This window comes from Rhinichthys klamathensis, unplaced genomic scaffold (genome assembly GCF_029890125.1).
Source record: "Rhinichthys klamathensis goyatoka isolate OS25496 unplaced genomic scaffold, OSU_Roscu_1.1 h1tg000076l_1, whole genome shotgun sequence".
In the NCBI taxonomy this organism is placed as follows: domain Eukaryota; kingdom Metazoa; phylum Chordata; class Actinopteri; order Cypriniformes; family Leuciscidae; genus Rhinichthys; species Rhinichthys klamathensis.
In genome coordinates this window covers 2870756-2892648 of record NW_026606618.1, presented here as the reverse complement: position 1 = coordinate 2892648, position 21893 = coordinate 2870756, and the positions used below count along the sequence as shown (strand labels likewise).

The following is a 21893-nucleotide window of genomic DNA, read 5'->3' as shown; positions in this document are numbered from 1 at the left end:
CCTATAACCCCCAATGTACTCGTTACATCGTAAGAAGAATGGCATCTACGCTAATATTAGTCTTTCTGCTTATTCCGAGGTTTACTGTAATCAGCTGGATCCGGGCCGTATCCAGATCAGATGGTGCACCTGCACCTATAGACACGACCAAAACGCATGATGTAGTCAGCCAGATTTGGGCCGGATCCAGACCAGATGGAGGACCAGTGCCTAGACTCAACCACAACGCATGATTTAGTCAGCAAGATCCGGGCCGGGTCCAAACCAGATGGAGGACCTGTATCTAGACTCAACCACAACGCATGATTTAGTCAGCCAGATCCGGGCCGTATCCAGATCAGATGGTGCACCTGCACCTAGACACGACCAAAACACATGATGTTGTCAGCCGGATCCAGACCAGATGGAGGACCTGTGCCTAGACTTAACCATAACCCATGATTTAGTCAGCCAGATCCGGGCCGGGTCCAGACCAGATGGAGGACCTGTATAGACACGACCACAACGCATCCCTGAAGTGTCAGCAGAGATTGTGTCAACTATCTCCCCTGTGAAGACCTCATCTACACGACAGCCATCAGCACTGATCCTCAACAAACCCGTCTCCTACCAGCGTGACTCCGATCTTCAACCAGATGGAACTGGATAAATATTCTGATTGTTCCAAACCAACCATTCTCCATTCTGCCACCTGATGGAGTTTTGGTTCCTTGCCACTGTCGCCTTTTTCGCCTTCGTCGCCTTTTCACCTTTGTTGCCATTGGCTTGCTTGGGGACATTAAATTTAATATTCAACGATAATATTGATCTGCCTGCATTGACACTATTATACAAGAACTGAACTGAGCTGGACGATGACATCACGGTTTACTCCAGATCGGCTATATATATATAAATGTCAATTAATCAAAATTAATAACTTTTTTAAAACAAAAATGAAACATCACTGAACTTACTTAAGCTGGATTGTGATGCTATTTTCTTCTGGAAACAAACTTTTTTTGCATTATTTCCCTGTTATCTCTGTAAAGCTGCTTTGAAACAATCTGTATTGTAAAAAGCTCTATATAAATAAATGTGACGACGAATACAAGTATTACTTTATTTATTTTTTAAAAAGAAAAAAAATTACTGACCAAAAACATTTGAACGGTACATTGTTACAAAGCTTTATATTTTAAATAAATCTTTTTTTGTAAAAAACTTTTTATTCAAAGAATACTGAAAAAAAGTATCACAGACAGATTATAAAAAAAATATTAAGCAGAACAACTGTTTCCAACATTGATAATAAATCAGCATATTAGAATGATTTCTGAAGGATCATGTGACACTGAAGACTGGAGTAATACAGAAAATACAGCTTTGCATCACAGAAATTAATTAGGCTATATTTTAAAATAGCCTACATTAAAATAGAAAACCATTATTTCAAATTGTAATAATATTTCACAATATTATTGTTTTCTCTATATATTTTTGAGCAAATAAATGCAGGCTTGATGAGCAAGATATTTTCAAAAACATTATAGCCGATAATTTAGTCTACAGTAGTAAAAATATTGTAATGCACTTAAAGACTTATATCAATAAACAAGATATTGTTCTGTTTTAAATTATGTTTTATATCGAGCTAAAAAACACATTTTCCTCATTTTTGAAGGGCAGTGCGCTGTCGCTTTAATAATTGAGCCATCAGACGCAATAGTGGGAGCCAAAAACCTTTTCCGGTCTTTTTTTCCCCTTACAAGTTTCCAAATAAACCACGTCCCAGGCAGGCACAGACAGGGTCTGTGATTTTCGCCAGAGGTGACTCGTCTAAGTAAAAAACGATGCTGAAGTGTGTGATATTATCCCTTTGCGTGGGCTTTGTGTTGGGCAGCTCAGTTCACAGAGGGGGACATCTGGACATCACCGAGACCCTGCAGGAGCATGTGGCACACGGACAAACCACTTTAAACGAGATGTTCAGGGAGGTGGAAAAACTGATGGAGGACACGCAGCAGAAACTAGAGGAGGCTGTCCACCAGGTATGACTGGAGAAACAACAAAACAATCTCAGCAGACTGAATTTTGTTTTGCGCCGCATGTCCTTGCTTATACGCGAGGATGTCCAAATCAAACGAATGGTGAACGAAATTTGAGTCGGATCTTTTCATGGAATCTTTTTTTTTAAAACATCACAAAACATCGAACGAATCTCATAACGGATTTGGTTTTACTAATTTTTTTTAATAAATCGTACCTTTTTTTTTTTAGTATTGTTCAGCGTATATTTTTATATTTTGGTTTGAAAGGCTAAACTGAACTGGGACACATGAAATTGCAAAAAACAATCCCCCGGTTTCACAGACAAGGCAAGTCTCAGACTAAAATGCAATATTGAGCTCTTTTAACCTGAAGCATCTTTCACTGACAATACCAGTGCATGTTTTGTCCATAGACTGTAAAAGGTTTTGTCTCAAGATGCACGCCAATATTTTTTTCTAAGGCATCTTATAAAAGCTATTTAAATGTCCTAATTTAAAAACTATCGACAAAAACCGTAATATGCAATGTGTCTGAATCATTTTGATTCATTAGAATCGATTCACGGAATTGAATCGGACTTTCCATAACTCACTAGAGCAGCGGTTTTCAATAGGTGAGGCGCGCCTCCCCTGGGGGGCGCCAAAGAGCCACAGGGGAGGCGCGACACGCGAAGAAAAAATAACTCTGTATGCAGCTCTATTAATGTCGCAGGGCTTAAAGTATCCCGGCAACGCATGCGATACGTTTTTGTATATGATCACGCTCTTATTCACGCAAATGCTTTTAAACCATTCATTCGCGACAAGACAAAAGAGAACGCGCTGTCAGTGAATGTCCTCCTGTCCTGACACACGCACACATACGCACGCACGCATGACGCACAGAAAGACGCGCGCCAGTATCGAGTTCTCTTTCGCGGCTGAACGAACAATAACCCACACATTTATGCCAAAATGTCAGTTTTGTCGAGTATCCTCACAAGAACAGTCTTAAATGAGTTAAATAAAATCTTAAATAGAAGTAAAGAGTAGAGAATGAGATGATTCCAATGCTGGAGTGTGTGTGTGTGTGTGTGTGTGTGTGTGTGTGCGCGCGCGCGCGAGAGAGAGAGAGTAGGCACGGGCACGAGAGAGTGAGACACGCGGGCGCGATCGAACAGTGAAGACATAAAAACATACTCCGTCATTTTCTTAATACAGGACATCATTCAGTCTGCAAAGTGTTTACTCATATTTGTGTAGTCCTATACTCGCAATAAAACACAACATCGTGCTTTTTTCACTCTGTATTTCTTGTCAAACTGTAACCTATAACTGTCACACACACATACACACCGTTTTAAAAGCAAAACATATTTATCCAACCCCTTTTTAAAACAGTCTGTGTGTTCCATCTTTTGGACATTCATCATATCGCATTGGTTTTCATTTCTTGTCCTCAAAACAGAGCACTAATCTGTTTATTTTTAAGTTACACATTAATTAAAAAAGAAAAAATCCATTATTTATAATTCTGATGAGAATAAAGTTACGGTTAATTAAAATGAAGGAAAACAAATTATTGATCTGAAATATTGCAAATTTTAAATTCATTCAGGTACAATTACCAAACATATCTCAAGGTCTTTTTATCTTTTTATTAATTTAATAAACTAATTATATAAAAATATTATCAGTGCACTATAAATAAACTGGTTCTATGCCTTTATTAATAAAACTTATTTAAAAAATACAAGGCTTAAGACATTTATAAAAATGCCTTCTATATTTCTGTTTTGCTTTTCACTCCATTGTACTGAAATCGTACCGAACCGTGGTGTCTGAACCGAACCGTGACTTCTGTGTACCGTTCCACCCCTAGTATTGTCTTCATACTATGAATTATGTTAAGCTATGGTAAAAGTGGTACCGCCAGACCTGGAGATCGGCTGAATCCTATAAACGGTAAAAAAAAACAATTGTTTTACTCGAGGGGAGGTGGAAAATGAGCTTAATTTCCCAAATGGTGCAATATCCCTGTAACGTTAGCTTGGCTTATCGTTACCTGGGTGCTCTGCCCTGACTTCTTATGATACAGTGCATGTGTAAGATACAAACTTCCGGGTTGCAACACAAAGATTTTTGATAAGTATGCTGATTTTTGTTAAGTCACGCTCAGAAATGTGTCATTTGCATATTAAAATCACAAAAAATCGAGCAGGGGGCACGTACGACCACAACCCCCCACCACCCCCGTCCCGCCGCGCCACTGTCACCTTTTTTACTCTGAGGAGTTTGCAGGTCTGATTGTGAATTTAGACTTATGTTTACATTTTAATTATTTGAGTTTTCCATGGTTGTGTTGACATTTCTGTCTTGGGATTATAATCAGAGGAAGGTTAAGTTTAAAATAAAAATGTTTAAATGTAATATATTTTTTCTCCTGGTCCTTATTTTAAATGGGTCATAAAAAAATCAATAATTATCGATATCGACCGATATGAAACACTGATATCGTGATACAGTTTTCAGCCTTATCGCCCAGCCCTAGGCGACAGAAGCAACTTATTGTGTCACGTATGGCAGGCAAACCCCATAACATCGGCGAAACACTGCTACTCATTGCATTACACATGTTAAGCATGTTTTGTTGACTTGTGGTTAGGCCAGTGATTTTAAAAGTAGCCTCAATTAGGCCTGCATAAAGTTGGAAATTATTTGCTGTTGCAAAGAATAGTTTATGAATGCACTTTTAAAAAAGTTGTGGAAATAAAATGTCTTCAAATAGGCTACAATATTAAAAAATATTTACATTTTATCCGTTTTTATTGGAACTCATCGTTGCCTGGAACACACAAAAGATGGCATTTACTGCAGAGGTGTGTGGGTTAGGGCAGGGGGGCGGGATTTTGGGGAAGGGGGGGCTCGGCTGTCCTAACCTACTGTTAGGGGAGGCTCACATTCACCCAATTTGAAAACCCCTGCACTAGAGGATTAAATGCAAGATTTACCTCAGAAGAATTCTCAATGTCTAATAATAAAGTACAGTCAAAACATTATTCACATCTAGACAATATTAATCTTATTTGATAAATATGCTCAATCAGATGGAGAACGAGTCCTCAAAATCGCTGTTACATGGACGTAACTTTCCTGCCAATTTTCACAATGAAACTACAACAGAGATCAAGGTGGGGAATCGGACCGTGCATCTGATAGAGAGAATTGACAAGGTATTTCATATGTTTATTGGCTTGTACTTGATGTGATTTTTATGTATATTTGCACTGTATTGACATGAACAGAACCTCATTGTGCTCATGCCTTTGTAGATTGATTTGCCTTGTCTCTATCTGCAACTTACTCCTGGTTTTCCTGTAGGAAACAGATAATAAGACTGGAAAGACTCATTTTTCCAGAACTCTCATTCAGGACACTGAACGGTGGAATGAAGTAGATCATGTGAGTCTATATTTCATCTATAGCCTTAATATCCCATATCACTTTTAATAATAAACCATTTTTATTTCTCAAAAAGTGACCATATACAACAGATATCAAACTTCCAGTGCTATGAACCCTGAAGTGAGTTTGTCGTCACTTTGGCAACCTGGGGTTAGAAAGCAGAGTTTATTTATTAAAACCAACATGGATTTTCCACTTCACCAGTCATCAAACTTCCATTTGCATGGGAAACATGTGGCACATCATTGAGACTTTTCTAAACATGGACAATTCTTGTAAATAAAGTAGTTGAGGGACAGATGGTCCACGACCACATCAGTCCTCTTTCCTCACATTTTGTATTGTTGCTGTGACTAAAATATAAGCTTTTACTTTTTATAAGGCTTATAAAAGATGCCCTCTACAGAAATTAGTCTTTTAAACACTGGATCATTCAACATAAACACATTCCCCCGGTTTCACAGACAAGGCTTACGCCTAGTCCCAGACTAATGCATATTTGAGCTGTCTTATAGCAACTTGTACTGACTTTTAAAATATGTCAAAAGATGCACACCAGTAATGTTTTTTTTAGGCACGTTGTTGTGGCAAAAATTCATCTCAAACAAACATCACTGCGTAAGAGACACTCATAGTCAAATTATAAAATAGAAGTATTTATTCTTGCAAGAATAGGAGCAGTCTAATACACAGTTGTTACCCTGTGCAGAAGAGTGACACCCCCCAGACAGACTGAACCAGCTTTTATCTAAGTTTCAAGGCCTTCTTTCCCCCAGAGCCTTCCTCCCAGTAGTTTTCCATAGACTAAGCCCCCCTGCACCAAATGGCCTTCCGACATCTAGGTCAGAGGTCCCTGTTCGTCTGCTCCCTGGAGTGTCTCCCCCTTCTGCTTCCCCAGGTACATAAACAGAATCTTGTCTCACTACAAGTGAGAGACACACATGTGACATTCTTTGAATCATCTATATTTTACACATTGAATAGGTTCTCTCTCTTATGATATCTGTTAGGGATCAATGACTATTAAAATTTCCACAACAAATTCCCGCTTTTTATCATTCTGATTACCCATAATCATAACAATAAACAATAAGACAAATTTTAAGTCATATCATCACACTTATACTCTTCATCTCTGATTTTTTGCATAAATGATCACTCTCCTTGAACCTGTGAAGAAAAGTTTAGAATGAAGAAGCATAAGGCTGTTTTTGTGGGGGAAAGCCCCGTAATATTTTAGCTAGCAAGTAAATATTTTCACGACGCCGGGCTGAACGAGAAATCTCTGTTCCTGCGCTCCTGTAAACAGACCCTCAGTCACGCCAGTAAGGAAAAAGGTAGTTATAACATAGTAAGGAAACAAACAGATAAAAGTATAATAAAAAAATCCCTCAGTTCCAACCCCTGTCCTTGTACGCCATCTCGTAACACGGATGACCGCTGCTTTTAACCCTCTTTAAATCTTTTGCCCTTAATCTTTCTCAGAAAATAAACAAATAGAAGAAAAACAAACAGAACATACATTTAACACATATCTCACTGTAGCTCCCGCTACATGTATCGTCACATCATTTTGTTCATCCTTGGGATAGACTGTCATTTTCACCAATTGAACAGACAGCATGTTTCACCTGTCACTGTAATCGTATTCCCCCATGAATAACAAAATTATTAGAATAACAATCCTAAACCCTATCATTAAGCCTTTTCCATTAATCTACGCCCATCTTCATATTTCACCTCGGTTTTCCTAACCATATTTTGTTCACTTCTAATTCAATTTAGTAAGCTCTATTTAATGCCATATTTAACAAAATCTAACCAGAGAAGTCTTATAATTTTATCCATTCTTCTAACCAATGCAGTTGTTCAATATTAACGGACACAATCAATATATTTCTACATTTACAATCAAATCAATACCTAGTTTGATTCAATCAAACAAAATCATCACAAAAACAGATTCTTCTGTTAAACTTAAACCATCAGTTGTGTTGATCATCTCGTTCGCCCCACGGACGTTCTGTTTCTTTTACCTCTAACTTTTAATTCAAACATGCTGTGGTTCTACTTAATAAGCTTCAACAATTATCCCTATAATTTACATTAATTAATAGATCTTCTCTTCCCAAAAACATTTTCCTTAAATATTTCCTAATGAATAAGTAACCAATCAAATATTTTGATCTAGTGTATATCAATACTAAGCCCTATTTTGATTTAATCAAATAAAATCCTCAAAATAATCACAAAACCACATTCTTAAACCATTAGTTGGTTCACATCCTCCTCCAGGCGTGTTGATCATCTCGTTCGCCCCATGGACTATGGGATGGTTGTGGCCTGTCGGTGTTGTCTAAGGTGAGAGGCTTGGACCCAGGTGACACACTGATCTCCTGAGATCACCACCGCACCCCCACTGGAATGAACCATTTCCTGCTTCCCGTCACCTGTGAATGGAGACCTTAAGTATTTTGTTAGTGACCGCTTGTCTTGCCGCTCGTCCCCTTTGGTGTGACCTGTGGATTCAACAATCTGAAACATTATCACCGGATAATTTCTTGCTCACTTAATAGCACTCAGTCCTTTTCCCCTGAAAAACACATATCCACTTTGCTTACGTTAACAAGTCAATATTCATACATTTGGAAACACAATCAGTTCAGCTTGATGCAATCCATCCTGACATTCTGTAAAAGGAAAATTTTAAGTTATGCGCTGCGCAGGTGTAGCACCTTTCTTCCACAATAATAACCCAGGCCAGGACAGTTAGCCAAATTCATCCATAACCATTATTTTATTGGGCACATTTTGCCCTGTCTCCCAATCCTGCATGCTCTCTGTAAAGAGAAACAAATTTCGAGGTTATTGTCAGATAGTAAAGTACGTAGTTTCTTTTGTCTACTGTTCTCCCGTGTCCTTCGATGCCCTGGCGTTTCCTGTTGAAACAATCTTTGTTATTGGTGTGTGCAGCACACTCACAGACATAAATTTTGTTAGGCAGAAAAATGGCTTCTTTCAGGGCTTTTATCCAAATACCCCTAGTGTTCTCCCAACATTTATTCAGCAAATGTGAACCCCTTAATAAACCATATTTGGCAATTGTTATACCATCTCCCTCTTGATGCATTAATCAACTCATGCATCAATTTAAACTAATTTGATTTGCCATCAACACCAACCCAAACGGCGTCCTTCAGCCAAATTTTCCTCCAGACATCTTTCCCTGTCTCTGAAACAAAAATATTACATTCTTCACTTAAAGCCACAATCTCATCATCTTCTCGCAGTATTTGAAGGACAACGGCCCTGAGTCTCACAGCAAATCCCGCTTTTCAGGCCTGTTGTTTGGTCTCTCAAGTCAGTCATCTACAAACATTTCCAAAGTCATAAATTGTTTCTATCAGGTCAGGTCGTGCTGTACAGACTTGGTCATTGTCAGTCAATCATTTCTCCCCCTTTGTTCACAATAATCATAAATGTGAGAGGCTCTCTTGATAATTTCATGTTGACTTAGCCAATATGTCACTTTGTTGTTTCCCTCAAATCTACAACATTTTCATTTATCTCAGCCCATGCCAGCTGGTGATCTACAACTACACAATTCCAATTTACTTAAACTGATCTTCAAATCTACATTATGTATGACAAAAGTATTACTACCAGACAGAGCTTGATGACCAATCAACTTAAAGCTTGTCCCATGTTCTGTATTGTCTTTTCATCAGAATTATCAGCTTCTTTAAAATTTTTCATTTGCCTTAACCCATCTGTAATGATAAACTCATTCCAGAGGTTAATGACGCAATATACACACCATTCAGGTGGAATATTAGTGCCCCAAACTAATACATACAAGACATAAAGTGCGGTCACTAGCACACGCACTCATTCTAGACACACATATGTTAACTGCTCATTCTCAATGTTCACTTTTCTTTATATTATTGCTTAAAGATTTAAATTTTAAATAAGATTTTAACCTTTTCATTTTTCCTGTAGCTTCTACCTAATTTTACATCTGTTCATTATTCATTTGATTTTTAGACAAGTCAGCTGGGTTGTTTTGTTTCATTATCATTATTTTGCTTCAGCTTGCTCTAGCAGGCCGATAACAGAAAGACAGACACAGTTACCATCCCTTCCTCCAACTCAGGCAGTCTCTCTCACTATAAACAAATAATTTTTTCACCAGCCTCCTAAGGCTGTAACTTAGTCAAAATTTGTATTCATTACAATAACCTTTGACCATTCACCTTTGTCATCCAGACTTTCCTTAAATCAAAAGCTGTCTTCATCTTTAGCCACCACCATGTCTAACGACCTTCAAGAGTTAAAACTATGTTATAACATATTAGTTCAAAATCAACACTATGATTTTCCTTGCCCATAAGGCAAACCAGTACATAAAAAGTTTTGCTACTGTCTCCACAACAACTAATGGGAATCACTTCATGGCCTCAGCTGGCTCTTGAAAGCCCATTTCTGTTAGCCCTTTATCTATAATCTCCATCAGGGTGTTTTCCCCTGGCATATTTGCAGACTTGTCACAATGAAAAACAAGCCATACAATGAATGCGGTTTCTTCTGGCGAGTGGTATGTAGAGGAAACTCACATTTTCCGGGTCAGACCGCCGTGACTCGTCACAGCGCATCTCACCTCTCAATGCTCTGCTGACCCCGGTGGCCTCCAGTAATCAGCGCTCAACTCTCATACCTTTCTCACATATAACACCTCCATCCCGGAGGTGCCCAATGTTCGTGACCCCCTGCGTTAGGCTGTCCCCTGGCCAGGAAGATCAAACCCGTCATTGAGTAGCCACTGTACACACTGGTGACCGCTCTTTCCCATCACAGGCTGTTTGCTTCAACAGAACTCAGCTGTTTTCTAGAGCTTAGGAAAGGCACGTTAAAGAGTCACCAGAGCCATTCCGATTGCCTAATAGTGTTCACACAGGGAGACAGATTAATAACAACAGTATTTAATCACTTAAATCCATTAAGCATCTTAAAAGCAGAAACCTAGCTGCTTAGATTTATACTCAGTGAATTTAGATCACAACCGTACATTCAGTGTACTTCATCTGTAGCCGGAGCTATCGGTCCTGAATGGTGGAGACTAAATCAGACAAAGAAGTTACTGGTCCTAAAATAAGCTAATCAAAATGTCATCTCTATCTGTATTATTATTTTAAATACTTCTTTAAAAAGTCATTCAGTTTTACTTCTAAAACAAATTGCTCTCTAAATGGTTTCTTTTACCATCTCTGTGTCTATGATTCTTCAACTGAAACACTGTGCTTTACACATTATCACAGATACCAGCTTTTAGCTGACTCATTGAATGAGAGAGACTCTGAGACTCTATTGGATGGTACACTGCTCTCTCATATACTTCTAACATCAAACTTTTATTTATTATCTTTTAACTCTATCCCAGCTTAAGGCATCTTTGCCAGATATTACATACGGTTTCAAATAAACATATTATTTATATTTGTCTTTTGCCCACACATCAGGAAATTTAGGCATTACAAATTTCCACTCAGATTGAGTCTGTTGCACTGGCAGTTTCAGCCACAGCACACATCAGATTTTAGATAAGCGAACTGTTTCATTACAGCCCATAACAAACTTATCTTTTGAAAGCAAAACATCAGCTCTGTTCTTTTCATGGTCAACACTAGCAGGCCTTTTTTGTTTAATCAAATGCCTTTCAACACATTTTACATTTAGCAACTGTTAATTCAGTAGCCTACTGCTTCTGCTTATTTGTTCTTACATAATGGTAATTATTCTAGTTCTCAATAACATTTCACATTTCTCAATCCCTATTTTAGTTGTCAAGTTCTCAATTACCATAACTTAATATCTGACCTCAAAGTTTTCTCTTCTAGGAGTTTATCAGTCTCCAATCAGGATTCACACTAACTTTTACAAGGCTACTGCCTCTTTTGCAGTTATTATAAATCATCTTTGAGATCTGTCTCTCTATATTACCTGAACCCTTTTAAAAATGCTTAATTAAAACACAATTCTCCTTCTAGTTACCTTTACTATATTTTGCAACTCACATTTGTTGCAGTCATTCATTTTACAACCTGTATTCCACAATTCACTTATAAAAATTAGTATTATAGATCTTTTCTTCAAAAGGGTTCACTTTAAGATCAATCTTTTGACCTTGTTTTTTATCTCTTATTTCTCAGACCAAAAATTGTCACTGTCGTCATTTAAACACTGATCTATTTTCAAACCAATACATTATTATCAGAAATGTGTTGTCATTTTATCACATTTTTAAAACCCCTCTCGGTGGAAATTTACAGTTACCTATTAAATTGTCCCGATGACCACCATTAAAACACTCTCTGTCATCTAGTGAATTTGTTTCAGCCTCAACTTCAGCATCAGACACCTTGCAGTTTGATCACTGTGAGCTTCCAAAGGGCTTCAACTTAACACGCCCTTGAAGCAGTGTGTGTCCCATTCAGGAATGTAAACAGACCCACTGATAAGCAGTTCTCTGTATTCCTTTGACCATCCACCAATGGCGGATTCAAATCACAATAGCCAAATCATACTCTTTATCATTATTATTGGCAGAACATAATTTCATGAGCAGCACAGAAAATGCTCAAAATATTCGAATTTGTTTTCTGTCTTTACCTTACTAATTTGGTATTATCATCAACAACACTAACTACAAGCACTGTTGCTGTTATCCCAGCTTATCTTTTACAAAACATCATCTGCAAATCTCTTCAAAGTGAGATCTTCAGAGCAGAGCTGTTTACAGCATTTGCTCTCTTCTGTCTCACTATTTATTTACTCATTTATTTTCCCGGACTGTTCCGTTACTCTTCATAAAGTGTAACAATTTGTACATCATTATTTTCATTACAACTGGTTTGAAGCCTTTTTTCCTTCCATCACATTATTGTCTCAGTCTTATCTCTACTGTTTCTCCAAAACAGATTATATTACTCAGTCCGTAAATTACACAGACAACCATTATAGCTACTTGCTTCTTTAATCTTATTTTCTTAACATTAATAAAATAAAACAGATATATCATCATTTCAATCATTATTTTATCAAAATCTAGAATTGTTCCCCATTCTGCTTAAAACATTCTTCATATCATGTTAATCCCTGTCAATCATACAATGCCTTATTTTATTCTAAAACTTTTCATATCATTTAAACTTCCATAAATTCTATCAGACCATGTCTATTTTCATCACATATAGTTTTCTACTATATTTCTCCTTTCTTTTCCCTACATGCCAGTTCCTTCATTATCCTCTCCTTTCTTTTCTCAAACATGCCAGTTCCTTCATTATCCTCTCCTTTCTTTTCTCAAACATGCCAGTTCCTTCATTATCCTCTCCTTTCTTTTCTCAAACATGCCAGTTCCTTCATTATCTAACCAGTACATGATTGTTTGAACAATCCCCACACACACATGTCTCAACCTTTTGTTTTTTCACTTCCCTCTTCCACCAAGTCTCACTTACAGTTCAGTTCCCTCTATTTCACACAGACAGGCTTATTGCTTCTTGCTACTTCAATCCTTGTCATATAAATTTAAGTTCTATAGACATCCCATGTCATGCATCCATTATCTGTTCACATTTTTACACACATGTTGAACGCAGCCACAACAACCTTTTGTCCCGCTGCCCTGTTCCACTGATTCTCGCACACTCTTAGTCTATTTGTGCTCAGTGTTCCCTCCCTGGGAAAATCATGGTATTTTCTCAGTTTTTCCAATATCTAAAACATACATTTTTTCCCCCATACTTTCCTAGTTCTACAGAAAACCGGTGTATCAAATTTCGCAAGCTTGCTTTTGAGACATCCCCATACTGGCTGTTTTCTGTTCTCTGTGGATTTCTCTTCAACGCGCGTTCTCTTGGTCTGAAAGGCGTCCCTCCCAGACCCGATTTTTCTTTTAACCCAAATCGGTCGGGTTGCACTATTAGTGCCCTCCTAATTATGGTTTACCAAAAAATCTTTTCTGGTTCCCCCTAATTAGCCTCAGCACCTAAAAACAATTTGCTCCGTGGTGGAACAACTAATTTTCAGGGTACCTATCTGTTTGAAATCTCTTGATCTGTTACAGTTCTCACTTAATCCCAGATTATTTATCTGCTTGAAATTTCTTGTTCTGTCACAGACCTCAATTAATCTCAGATATTTTCTCTCGTATCTGTTTGAAACCTCTTGATCTATATATAGATCTCAATTAATCTCAGATTACGTACCACAGAAACAGCCCTCAGCCAATATGGTTCAATTTCACTCTTTCCCCAATTAAACTGAATTTAATTAACTTACCCAAAAGAAAATAAATTGAACTGTCTCTTACCAGAGATGCTTCTGTTGCCACCTGCGGGTTCTTTAGATTCCAGTGGTCGATTCTCCCGGCCCTGATATCGGTCGGCCCCTCTCTCTCAAGTTTACGAGGTAGAGCTGGAACTTACTTAGTCCAGGTGGCCAAACACCGTCCGATCTCAGGTCCAGGAGGCACGTCCAAGGAATCCCACTTCTGACACCAAAACTGTTGTGGCAAAAATTCATCTCAAACAAACATCACTGCGTAAGAGACACTCATAGTCAAATTATAAAATAGAAGTATTTATTCTTGCAAGAATAGGAGCAGTCTAATACACAGTTGTTACCCTGTGCAGAAGAGTGACACCCCCCAGACAGACTGAACCAGCTTTTATCTAAGTTTCAAGGCCTTCTTTCCCCCAGAGCCTTCCTCCCAGTAGTTTTCCATAGACTAAGCCCCCCTGCACCAAATGGCCTTCCGACATCTAGGTCAGAGGTCCCTGTTCGTCTGCTCCCTGGAGTGTCTCCCCCTTCTGCTTCCCCAGGTACATAAACAGAATCTTGTCTCACTACAAGTGAGAGACACACATGTGACATTCTTTGAATCATCTATATTTTACACATTGAATAGGTTCTCTCTCTTATGATATCTGTTAGGGATCAATGACTATTAAAATTTCCACAACAACGTTTATAAAAGTTACTTAAATGCCCTAATTGAACTAAGGCCTAATCCTGGCTTAATCTAAGCTCTGTCTGTGAAACCGGGCCATAATGTCTTTGTTTTCAAGACTAAATGTAATGTTTAGCATCCTTCATTTCTACAGTACACTCTCAATTCTCTTGAATAACAGACTAACTGTGTTTAATAGCTTTTGATTGAAATTAGATGCATCAGACAGCTACCATTATATCTATTCCAGGGTAAAACCTGAATATATAAACATTACACTTAAGGTCTCTTTGCATTTCTGCAACAATTTTACAGATGGCAATGCCATTAGAGGCTGTTGTTCATGCAGTCTTCTGGCACCAGGACAATATATGGTGAAATTAGAACAGCTGGAAAAAATGCATGGAAAGTGGTGCACTGGGATTGTGTGGTCGAGAGTTAGTGCCAGCAGCCATGTTGCCATGAGGCAGCTCTTAGTGGTTTCTCTCCCATTTTGCACAGTGGCAAATCTGAGCTCACACGCAGTTGATAAGCATTGTCAGTGTAGTAATGGACAGCTGGTAATTTATTTGCAAAATAAAATCCACATTTGAACAACAATCAATACTTTATTTTAATGTATTACAGGACTAAATACCAAAAAAGTAATAATAATAATATATATAGATATAGATACATAGCAATTGATATGGTGGTTTTCATTTTATATACTGTATATTTATTATTTAATAACTAAATACAATTATTAAAATATACAATTAGATATACAAGATATGTACTGGATAAATACATTTATTTATATATACATATATCCACATTGATATAAATGAATATGTATAATGTATGTAAATATGTTTAATCATTATATATCACTTAGAATATATAAAGGTACGTACATATATATACGTAAATCTCACTCATTCATTTTAAAATTGAATGAATTTTGTAATGTCGTCTTATGTTTTTTACACATTTTCAGTTTGTATTCTGTCTTCCAGAAGAACTTGTTGGAACAGAACCAGAAGGAAAGTTGTTTTTTGTTCGTGAGGAATTGCTGAGAGTTTTTTTCACGTGACTCACTCACATTAGTCTAGACTCCAGGCATTGTAACTCTGGGGGGAAGGGCAGTGGTAGTGGTAGGTCGCTGTTACGGCTCTCACAGGAGTGAAGTGCTGAGATGGGTTTCTGGACCCCCGGATCTGTAAATGTGGAATTAATTATAACACCGCTGATGAGATCATCAGGCATTAACTGTTAAAAATGACTCCTGTTTGTCTGCATTGAACTGCAGGGCAGTTGGAGACTATTCGCTATTCTTTATTCAGTTTATTTGTAAATATTTTCAGCTGAGTGGAAATGTTCAAAATATTACCCTCCTTTTCCTTAGGATATAAAGTTGAGTCATAATTTCCATCATATCAATTTCCAACGTCTAAGAAAGTACAAGCACACAAAGGACTGTTTTTGTTACTACATTATTCACTCATCGCTGTAAGCGTAGATGAGGTGGATGTTCCAGACAACACAAAAGTGTTTTTCAGTTAATGGTAGGTGGTTGTTTCTTTGAGTCCCCCAGATGAATATCTGTCTGGGAGGAGAAACACCTCGTTGGAATGTCTTGACCTAAAGTACAAAACAAGACTTACTATTACAGTACTTTAGGGACAATACTGTAGGATACTTAAAAGAAAAATGAGACGAACAAAAATATTGTCATCGTACTCACCCTCATGTTGTTCCAAACCTCTATGAGTTTCTTTCTTCTGTAGATTATAATAAATGTTTAGCAGAATGTCCACGCTGCTCTTTTCCATACAATGAAAGTGAATGGTGAACAAAAGCAGCACACTAGTACTGCCCGCCACTGTCAGAATTTTTTAATTTTATGTTATGTATCTGATGTCGAATCATTAAAATATAGTCCAGCAGGGTTTATTGTATAAATAGGGGTCCTTGGGATTTTTGCTGAACTGTAGCTGCAATATCAGTGTTTCTGTAATATGTTATGTCAGTTTCATTCTTGTTCACACAGGAGTGCATGATTGACGAGGACTGTGGGGACAACAGCTTCTGCCTCTATGAGATCATCACCTCCAAATGCATCCCGTGCCAGACGACTAATATGGTCTGTGCTCATCTTTTGTTAAAAAAAAAGAAAAGAAATTATACATACGGTCGTGGTCAAGTTTACATACACCTTGAAAAATCTGCAAAATAATAATTATTAGAACAAAATAAGAGGGATCATACAAAATGCATGTTATTTTTTATTGAATACTGTCCTAAATAAGATATTTTACATAAAATGTTTATAAATTTATAAATGATGACCCCGTTCAAAAGTTTACATACCCTTGATTCTTAATACTGTGTTACCTTGTGATGGTTGTTCTTGAGTCCCTTGTTTGTCCTGAGCAGTTAAACTGGCCAATGTTCTGAAAAATCCTTCAGGTCCAGCAAATTCTTCAGTTTTCCAGCATCTTTTGCATATTTGAACCCTTGACAGCTGTGACCGTATAATTTGGAGATCCATCTTTTCACACTGAGGACAATTGGGGGACTCGAATACAACTATAATTAAAAAAAAGTGAAACACGATGCATTAAGAGCCTTTGAACAGGATGAAGATGTCCAAGTATAAAAATTTTAATTTAGTACTGCCCTTCGGAAGCAACAGAAGATACTTACTTGTTTTCCAGAAGACAAATTAAGTACAATTTACCTTGATCTTCAACTTCAAAAAGTTTTCAGTTTTTATGGCTCTTTTTGCTTCGTGTTTCCTTCTTTATATATATGTATATGTATATAAATATATATATATATATATATATACTCACACACAAAAACATTTTGTTAAAATATATTTGTATTATTTACTTCTAGGAGTGCACCAAGGACGTGGAGTGTTGTGGACATCAGCTGTGTGTGTGGGGTGTTTGTGCGCAGAACAGAACCAAAGGACAGTCTGGAACAATCTGCCAGTACCAGAGCGACTGCAGTCCTCAACACTGCTGTGCCTTTCACAAAGGTTGTGTAATCTTTGTATAGATTATTTCTGTTTTAAAAATGTAATAATTCATATTTTTATTACGGATTTTCGTGTTTTAGGATTTAAAGTCTGGGACAATGGTAAAACTAAATCTATGAATAAAATGCATTTCAAAAGTAGCAAAAATAAATGATAAAGACATGAGGAAAAGTTTTAACCTTCATATAAACAAAAGAAAAAGTTTTAATAAAAATCAACCCCTGGGACATAAAAGTGCCTATATAAGCAACTATGTTAGATAAGCAGTTGGTGGTTATATTGTAAAACATCTGAAAAATATCCTGTTTCACTGGGCCTCCCAGTCAGGAGATTTCTCCTCAAAGTACTAAATAATTGTTTCCTTATGAATTTACAATTGAACTCCTTGCTCCTCGCTCAGTTCAGTGTTCCTCGGTTGTCTTACTGTTGCCAAATATGCATTAATCACAAGATGCACACTAACAACATTTGCTGTGGTTTTGACATCACCTCATTTCCTGAGTTCTGGAGTCCATCTAATCCTTATCTCCCTAAATTCTGCTGTACCTCTCTCTGTAGTCTCTATCTCTCCCTCCCTCTTCTTTTTAATATTTCTAGTTTTTTCCTCTCCAGCCCTGCTCTTCCCAGTGTGCCGCCCCAAGCCACAGGAAGGCCAAGGCTGCCCCAGTCACCCTAACCAGCTGATGGAGTTATTACTGTGGGACGAGGAGGGTCCGCGGGAGCACTGCCCCTGTGCTGCAGGCCTGCACTGCCAGCCTCTCGAGTGAGACCGCAATTTCATCACAAACATTCCTTGCATGCGTCTATCTGGTGTGTTGCACACGGCTTAACAGGTCTGGCCTTATTCGTATAGACATTTTTGTTTTTTATAATTGTAATCTAGCCAGCCAATCAGATTGCAGCTTGCGGGTAAGGGAAAGCTCTTGGTATTTTACTAATATACACTCACCGGCCACTTTATTAGGTACACCTGTCCAACTGCTCGTTAACACTTAATTTCTAAGCAGCCAATCACATGGCGGCAACTCAGTGCATTTAGGCATGTAGACATGGTCAAGACAATCTCCTGCAGTTCAAACCGAGCATCAGTATGGGGAAGAAAGTTGATTTGAGTGACTTTGAACGTGGCATGATTGTTGGTGCCAGAAGGGCTGGTCTGAGTATTTCAGAAACTGCTAATCTACTGGGATTTTCACGCACAACCATCTCTAGGGTTTACAGAGAATGGTCCGAAAAAGAAAAAACATCCAGTGAGCGGCAGTTCTGTGGGCGGAAATGCCTTGTTGATGCCAGAGGTCAGAGGAGAATGGCCAGACTGGTTCGAGCTGATAGAAGGGCAACAGTGACTGAAATAACCACTCGTTACAACCGAGGTATGCAGCAAAGCATTTGTGAAGCCACAACACGCACAACCTTGAGGCGGATGGGCTACAACAGCAGAAGACTCCACCGGGTACCACTCATCTCCACTACAAATAGGAAAAAGAGGCTACAATTTGCAAGAGCTCACCAAAATTGAACAGTTGAAGACTGGAAAAATGTTGCCTGGTCTGATGAGTCTCGATTTCTGTTGAGACATTCAGATGTTAGAGTCAGAATTTGGCGTAAACAGAATGAGAACATGGAACCATCATGCCTTGTTACCACTGTGCAGGCTGGTGGTGGTGGTGTAATGGTGTGGGGGATGTTTTCCTGGCACACTTTAGGCCCCTTAGTGCCAATTGGGCATCGTTTAAATGCCACGGCCTACCTGAGCATTGTTTCTGACCATGTCCATCCCTTTATGGCCACCATGTACCCATCCTCTGATGGCTACTTCCACCATGTCACAAAGCTCTAATCATTTCAAATTGGTTTCTTGAACATGACAATGAGTTCACTGTACTAAAATGGCCTCCACAGTCACCAGATCTCAACCCAATAGAGCATCTTTGGGATGTGGTGGAACGGGAGATTCGCATCATGGATGTGCAGCCGACAAATCTGCGGCAACTGTGTGATGCCATCATGTCAATATGGACCAAACTCCCTGAGGAATGCTTCCAGCACCTTGTTGAATCTATGCCACGAAGAATTGAGGCAGTTCTGAAGGCAAAAGGGGGTCCAACCCGTTACTAGCATGGGGTACCTAATAAAGTGGCCGGTGAGTGTATATATATATACGTATATGTATATGAGTATTTACTAGTGTGTATGTATTTATATCTTTAATATATATATATATATATAATATATGTACATAAAATATGTGTGTGTGTATATATATATATATACATACACATATTTTATGTAAACAAACTTTTGTTGGATGTGATTAATCGATTTGACAGCACTAATACACACATACAAAATATATATATATATATATATATATATGTAATATATTATGCTCATCAAGCCTGCATTTATTTGATCAAAAATAAAAAAACATTAATATTGTGAAATATTACAATTTAAAATAATAGTTTTCTATTTTAATATACTTTAAAATATAAGTTATTCCTGTGATCAAAGCTGTATTTTCAGCATCATTACTCCAGTCTTCAGTGTCACATGATCCTTCAGAAATCATTCTAATATGCTGATTTATCAATGTTGGAAACAGTTGTTCTGCTTTAGATTGCTTGATAAGCATAAGAGACTTCTTTCAAAAACATAAAAAATAGCAATGTTTCCAAACTTTTGACTGTGTGTGTGTGTGTGTGTATATATATATATATATATATAAACAAAAAAAACCTCACATTTATCTGTTTTATTGTTACAGGAAAAGATCAGTGTGTGTAGATGAGAGGAAATCTTCTGGTGAAAGAAATGTGGACTGATCGCTCCCACAGAAACTGAAACTTTGTAGCATCAAAGTGCCTTATTTCATTTCTTAATAAAATCAGAGGAACTCTTATTTATATATATATATTAAAGTGCCATTTGTACTTTGTGTGATATCACATGGAATTACAAAGAAACGTGTTTTCAAAAAAATATTTTGATAGAGAATGACAGTGTTCTGAATATGTTGACCTAGCTTGATATTATATTACTTCCTAATAAATATGATTTCTGGTTATTTTTGGTTGACTTTTGAATGTATTATTTTGAAAAGCAAAAAATGCAACATAACTTGTTGAAATATGAACAGCAGATGGCAGTGTTGAATTGTGGATGTTAATGAGGTTGAGAATGTAAAGAACACTTCAAATTGATTCATTTACAGGCTTATTTTCACACAAATGTGAATCTTTCAGGGGGGCTTAAATGTTTTACAATCCATCTCATTAACTATTAGAAAACTTTTCTTGTAAAAAAACAACAGACATCTACATGACAGATTCGGTTTCTTTATATAACAATATTTTACTATCTAGGGCAGCAAGTTATGTGCTTTAGTTCTATTAAATCATAGTTATGTTCTTCACAGCTTAAAAACAGTAACACCCAATGATGAATCATTAAACTGAAAAATAAGTTTATTCTTTATTTCTTTTGGTTTACAAACGAAAGGCACCCATTGATTTTTTTTAACCCTCCAATGACTTTTTAATGTGGCAATTGCAATTTTCTCAAACATTTTAGATCATTACAGGATATTAAACAAAACAGTACATATAAATAAGGCAGACAAAATGGAAAGAAAGGGAAACAAACTACATTTGTCCAGTCAAGGCCTGACATCGACTTGATCTTACATTTTATAATGACCAATGAAAACAATTATATTACCACCTTTATAAAATGCTGTGATCTGTGACAAAAATACCAATGATGCCTAATTTGAATCATCACAAAGAAAACTACAAAGATAAGTTGACTACTGTACATTGCAATATATTTTCCTTAATTTGACCCTATTTCGGGATAAAAAAAAAATACTCTTGATGAGACCCTGCATACACAGAACTCGTTCTCAAACTCACTATTCCACTCAAACTCCCACATAAAAATATGGATCCTGACAGAAGCGCTGAAATGAAGGCAACGATCATTTTTATCAGTTCTTTAAACCGTTAATTGAAAAGACAGAATAGTTAATCTATAATCCACACAGTAACAAGCCATCGTTCCCTGCTATTATATTAAACTGTGCAAATAGTTCTTGACATTAATTGTGATCCGAAGCACGAGTGACCATAAAAGCAGCCTTTACATCTCTTCTTTTCACTTGTCATTTCACGTCATAAACAACCACTTCCTATTTATTTCAAACATGGAAAATACTTGGTAGCGGACAATGTTAAATTACAGTGTTTTATCTAAATAGAAGTACAGAAATGGTTTAGAAAACATACATCCGTCAGCTCTTTCACATTACTTCAACATTCAGACAGGTCACAGAATAAATCGGGTGAAGAAAGGAAAGAAAAACACTTAAGTTAATCCA

The 21893-nt window shown here is 37.3% G+C and overlaps 1 protein-coding gene across 1 annotated transcript; it reads left to right on the top strand.

The window, feature by feature from the left end:
• The first annotated feature begins 1720 nt into the window (after window positions 1-1720).
• dkk3b (dickkopf WNT signaling pathway inhibitor 3b) lies at window positions 1721-20373 on the top strand. Its single transcript, XM_056250945.1, has 7 exons — window positions 1721-2030; window positions 5117-5242; window positions 5391-5471; window positions 16520-16612; window positions 17371-17515; window positions 18128-18278; window positions 20283-20373. The coding sequence occupies exons 1-7, from the start codon at window positions 1833-1835 to the stop codon at window positions 20338-20340; spliced, it is 852 nt and encodes a 283-aa protein (XP_056106920.1). The 5' UTR covers window positions 1721-1832; the 3' UTR covers window positions 20341-20373.
• The last annotated feature ends 1520 nt before the right edge of the window (window positions 20374-21893 follow it).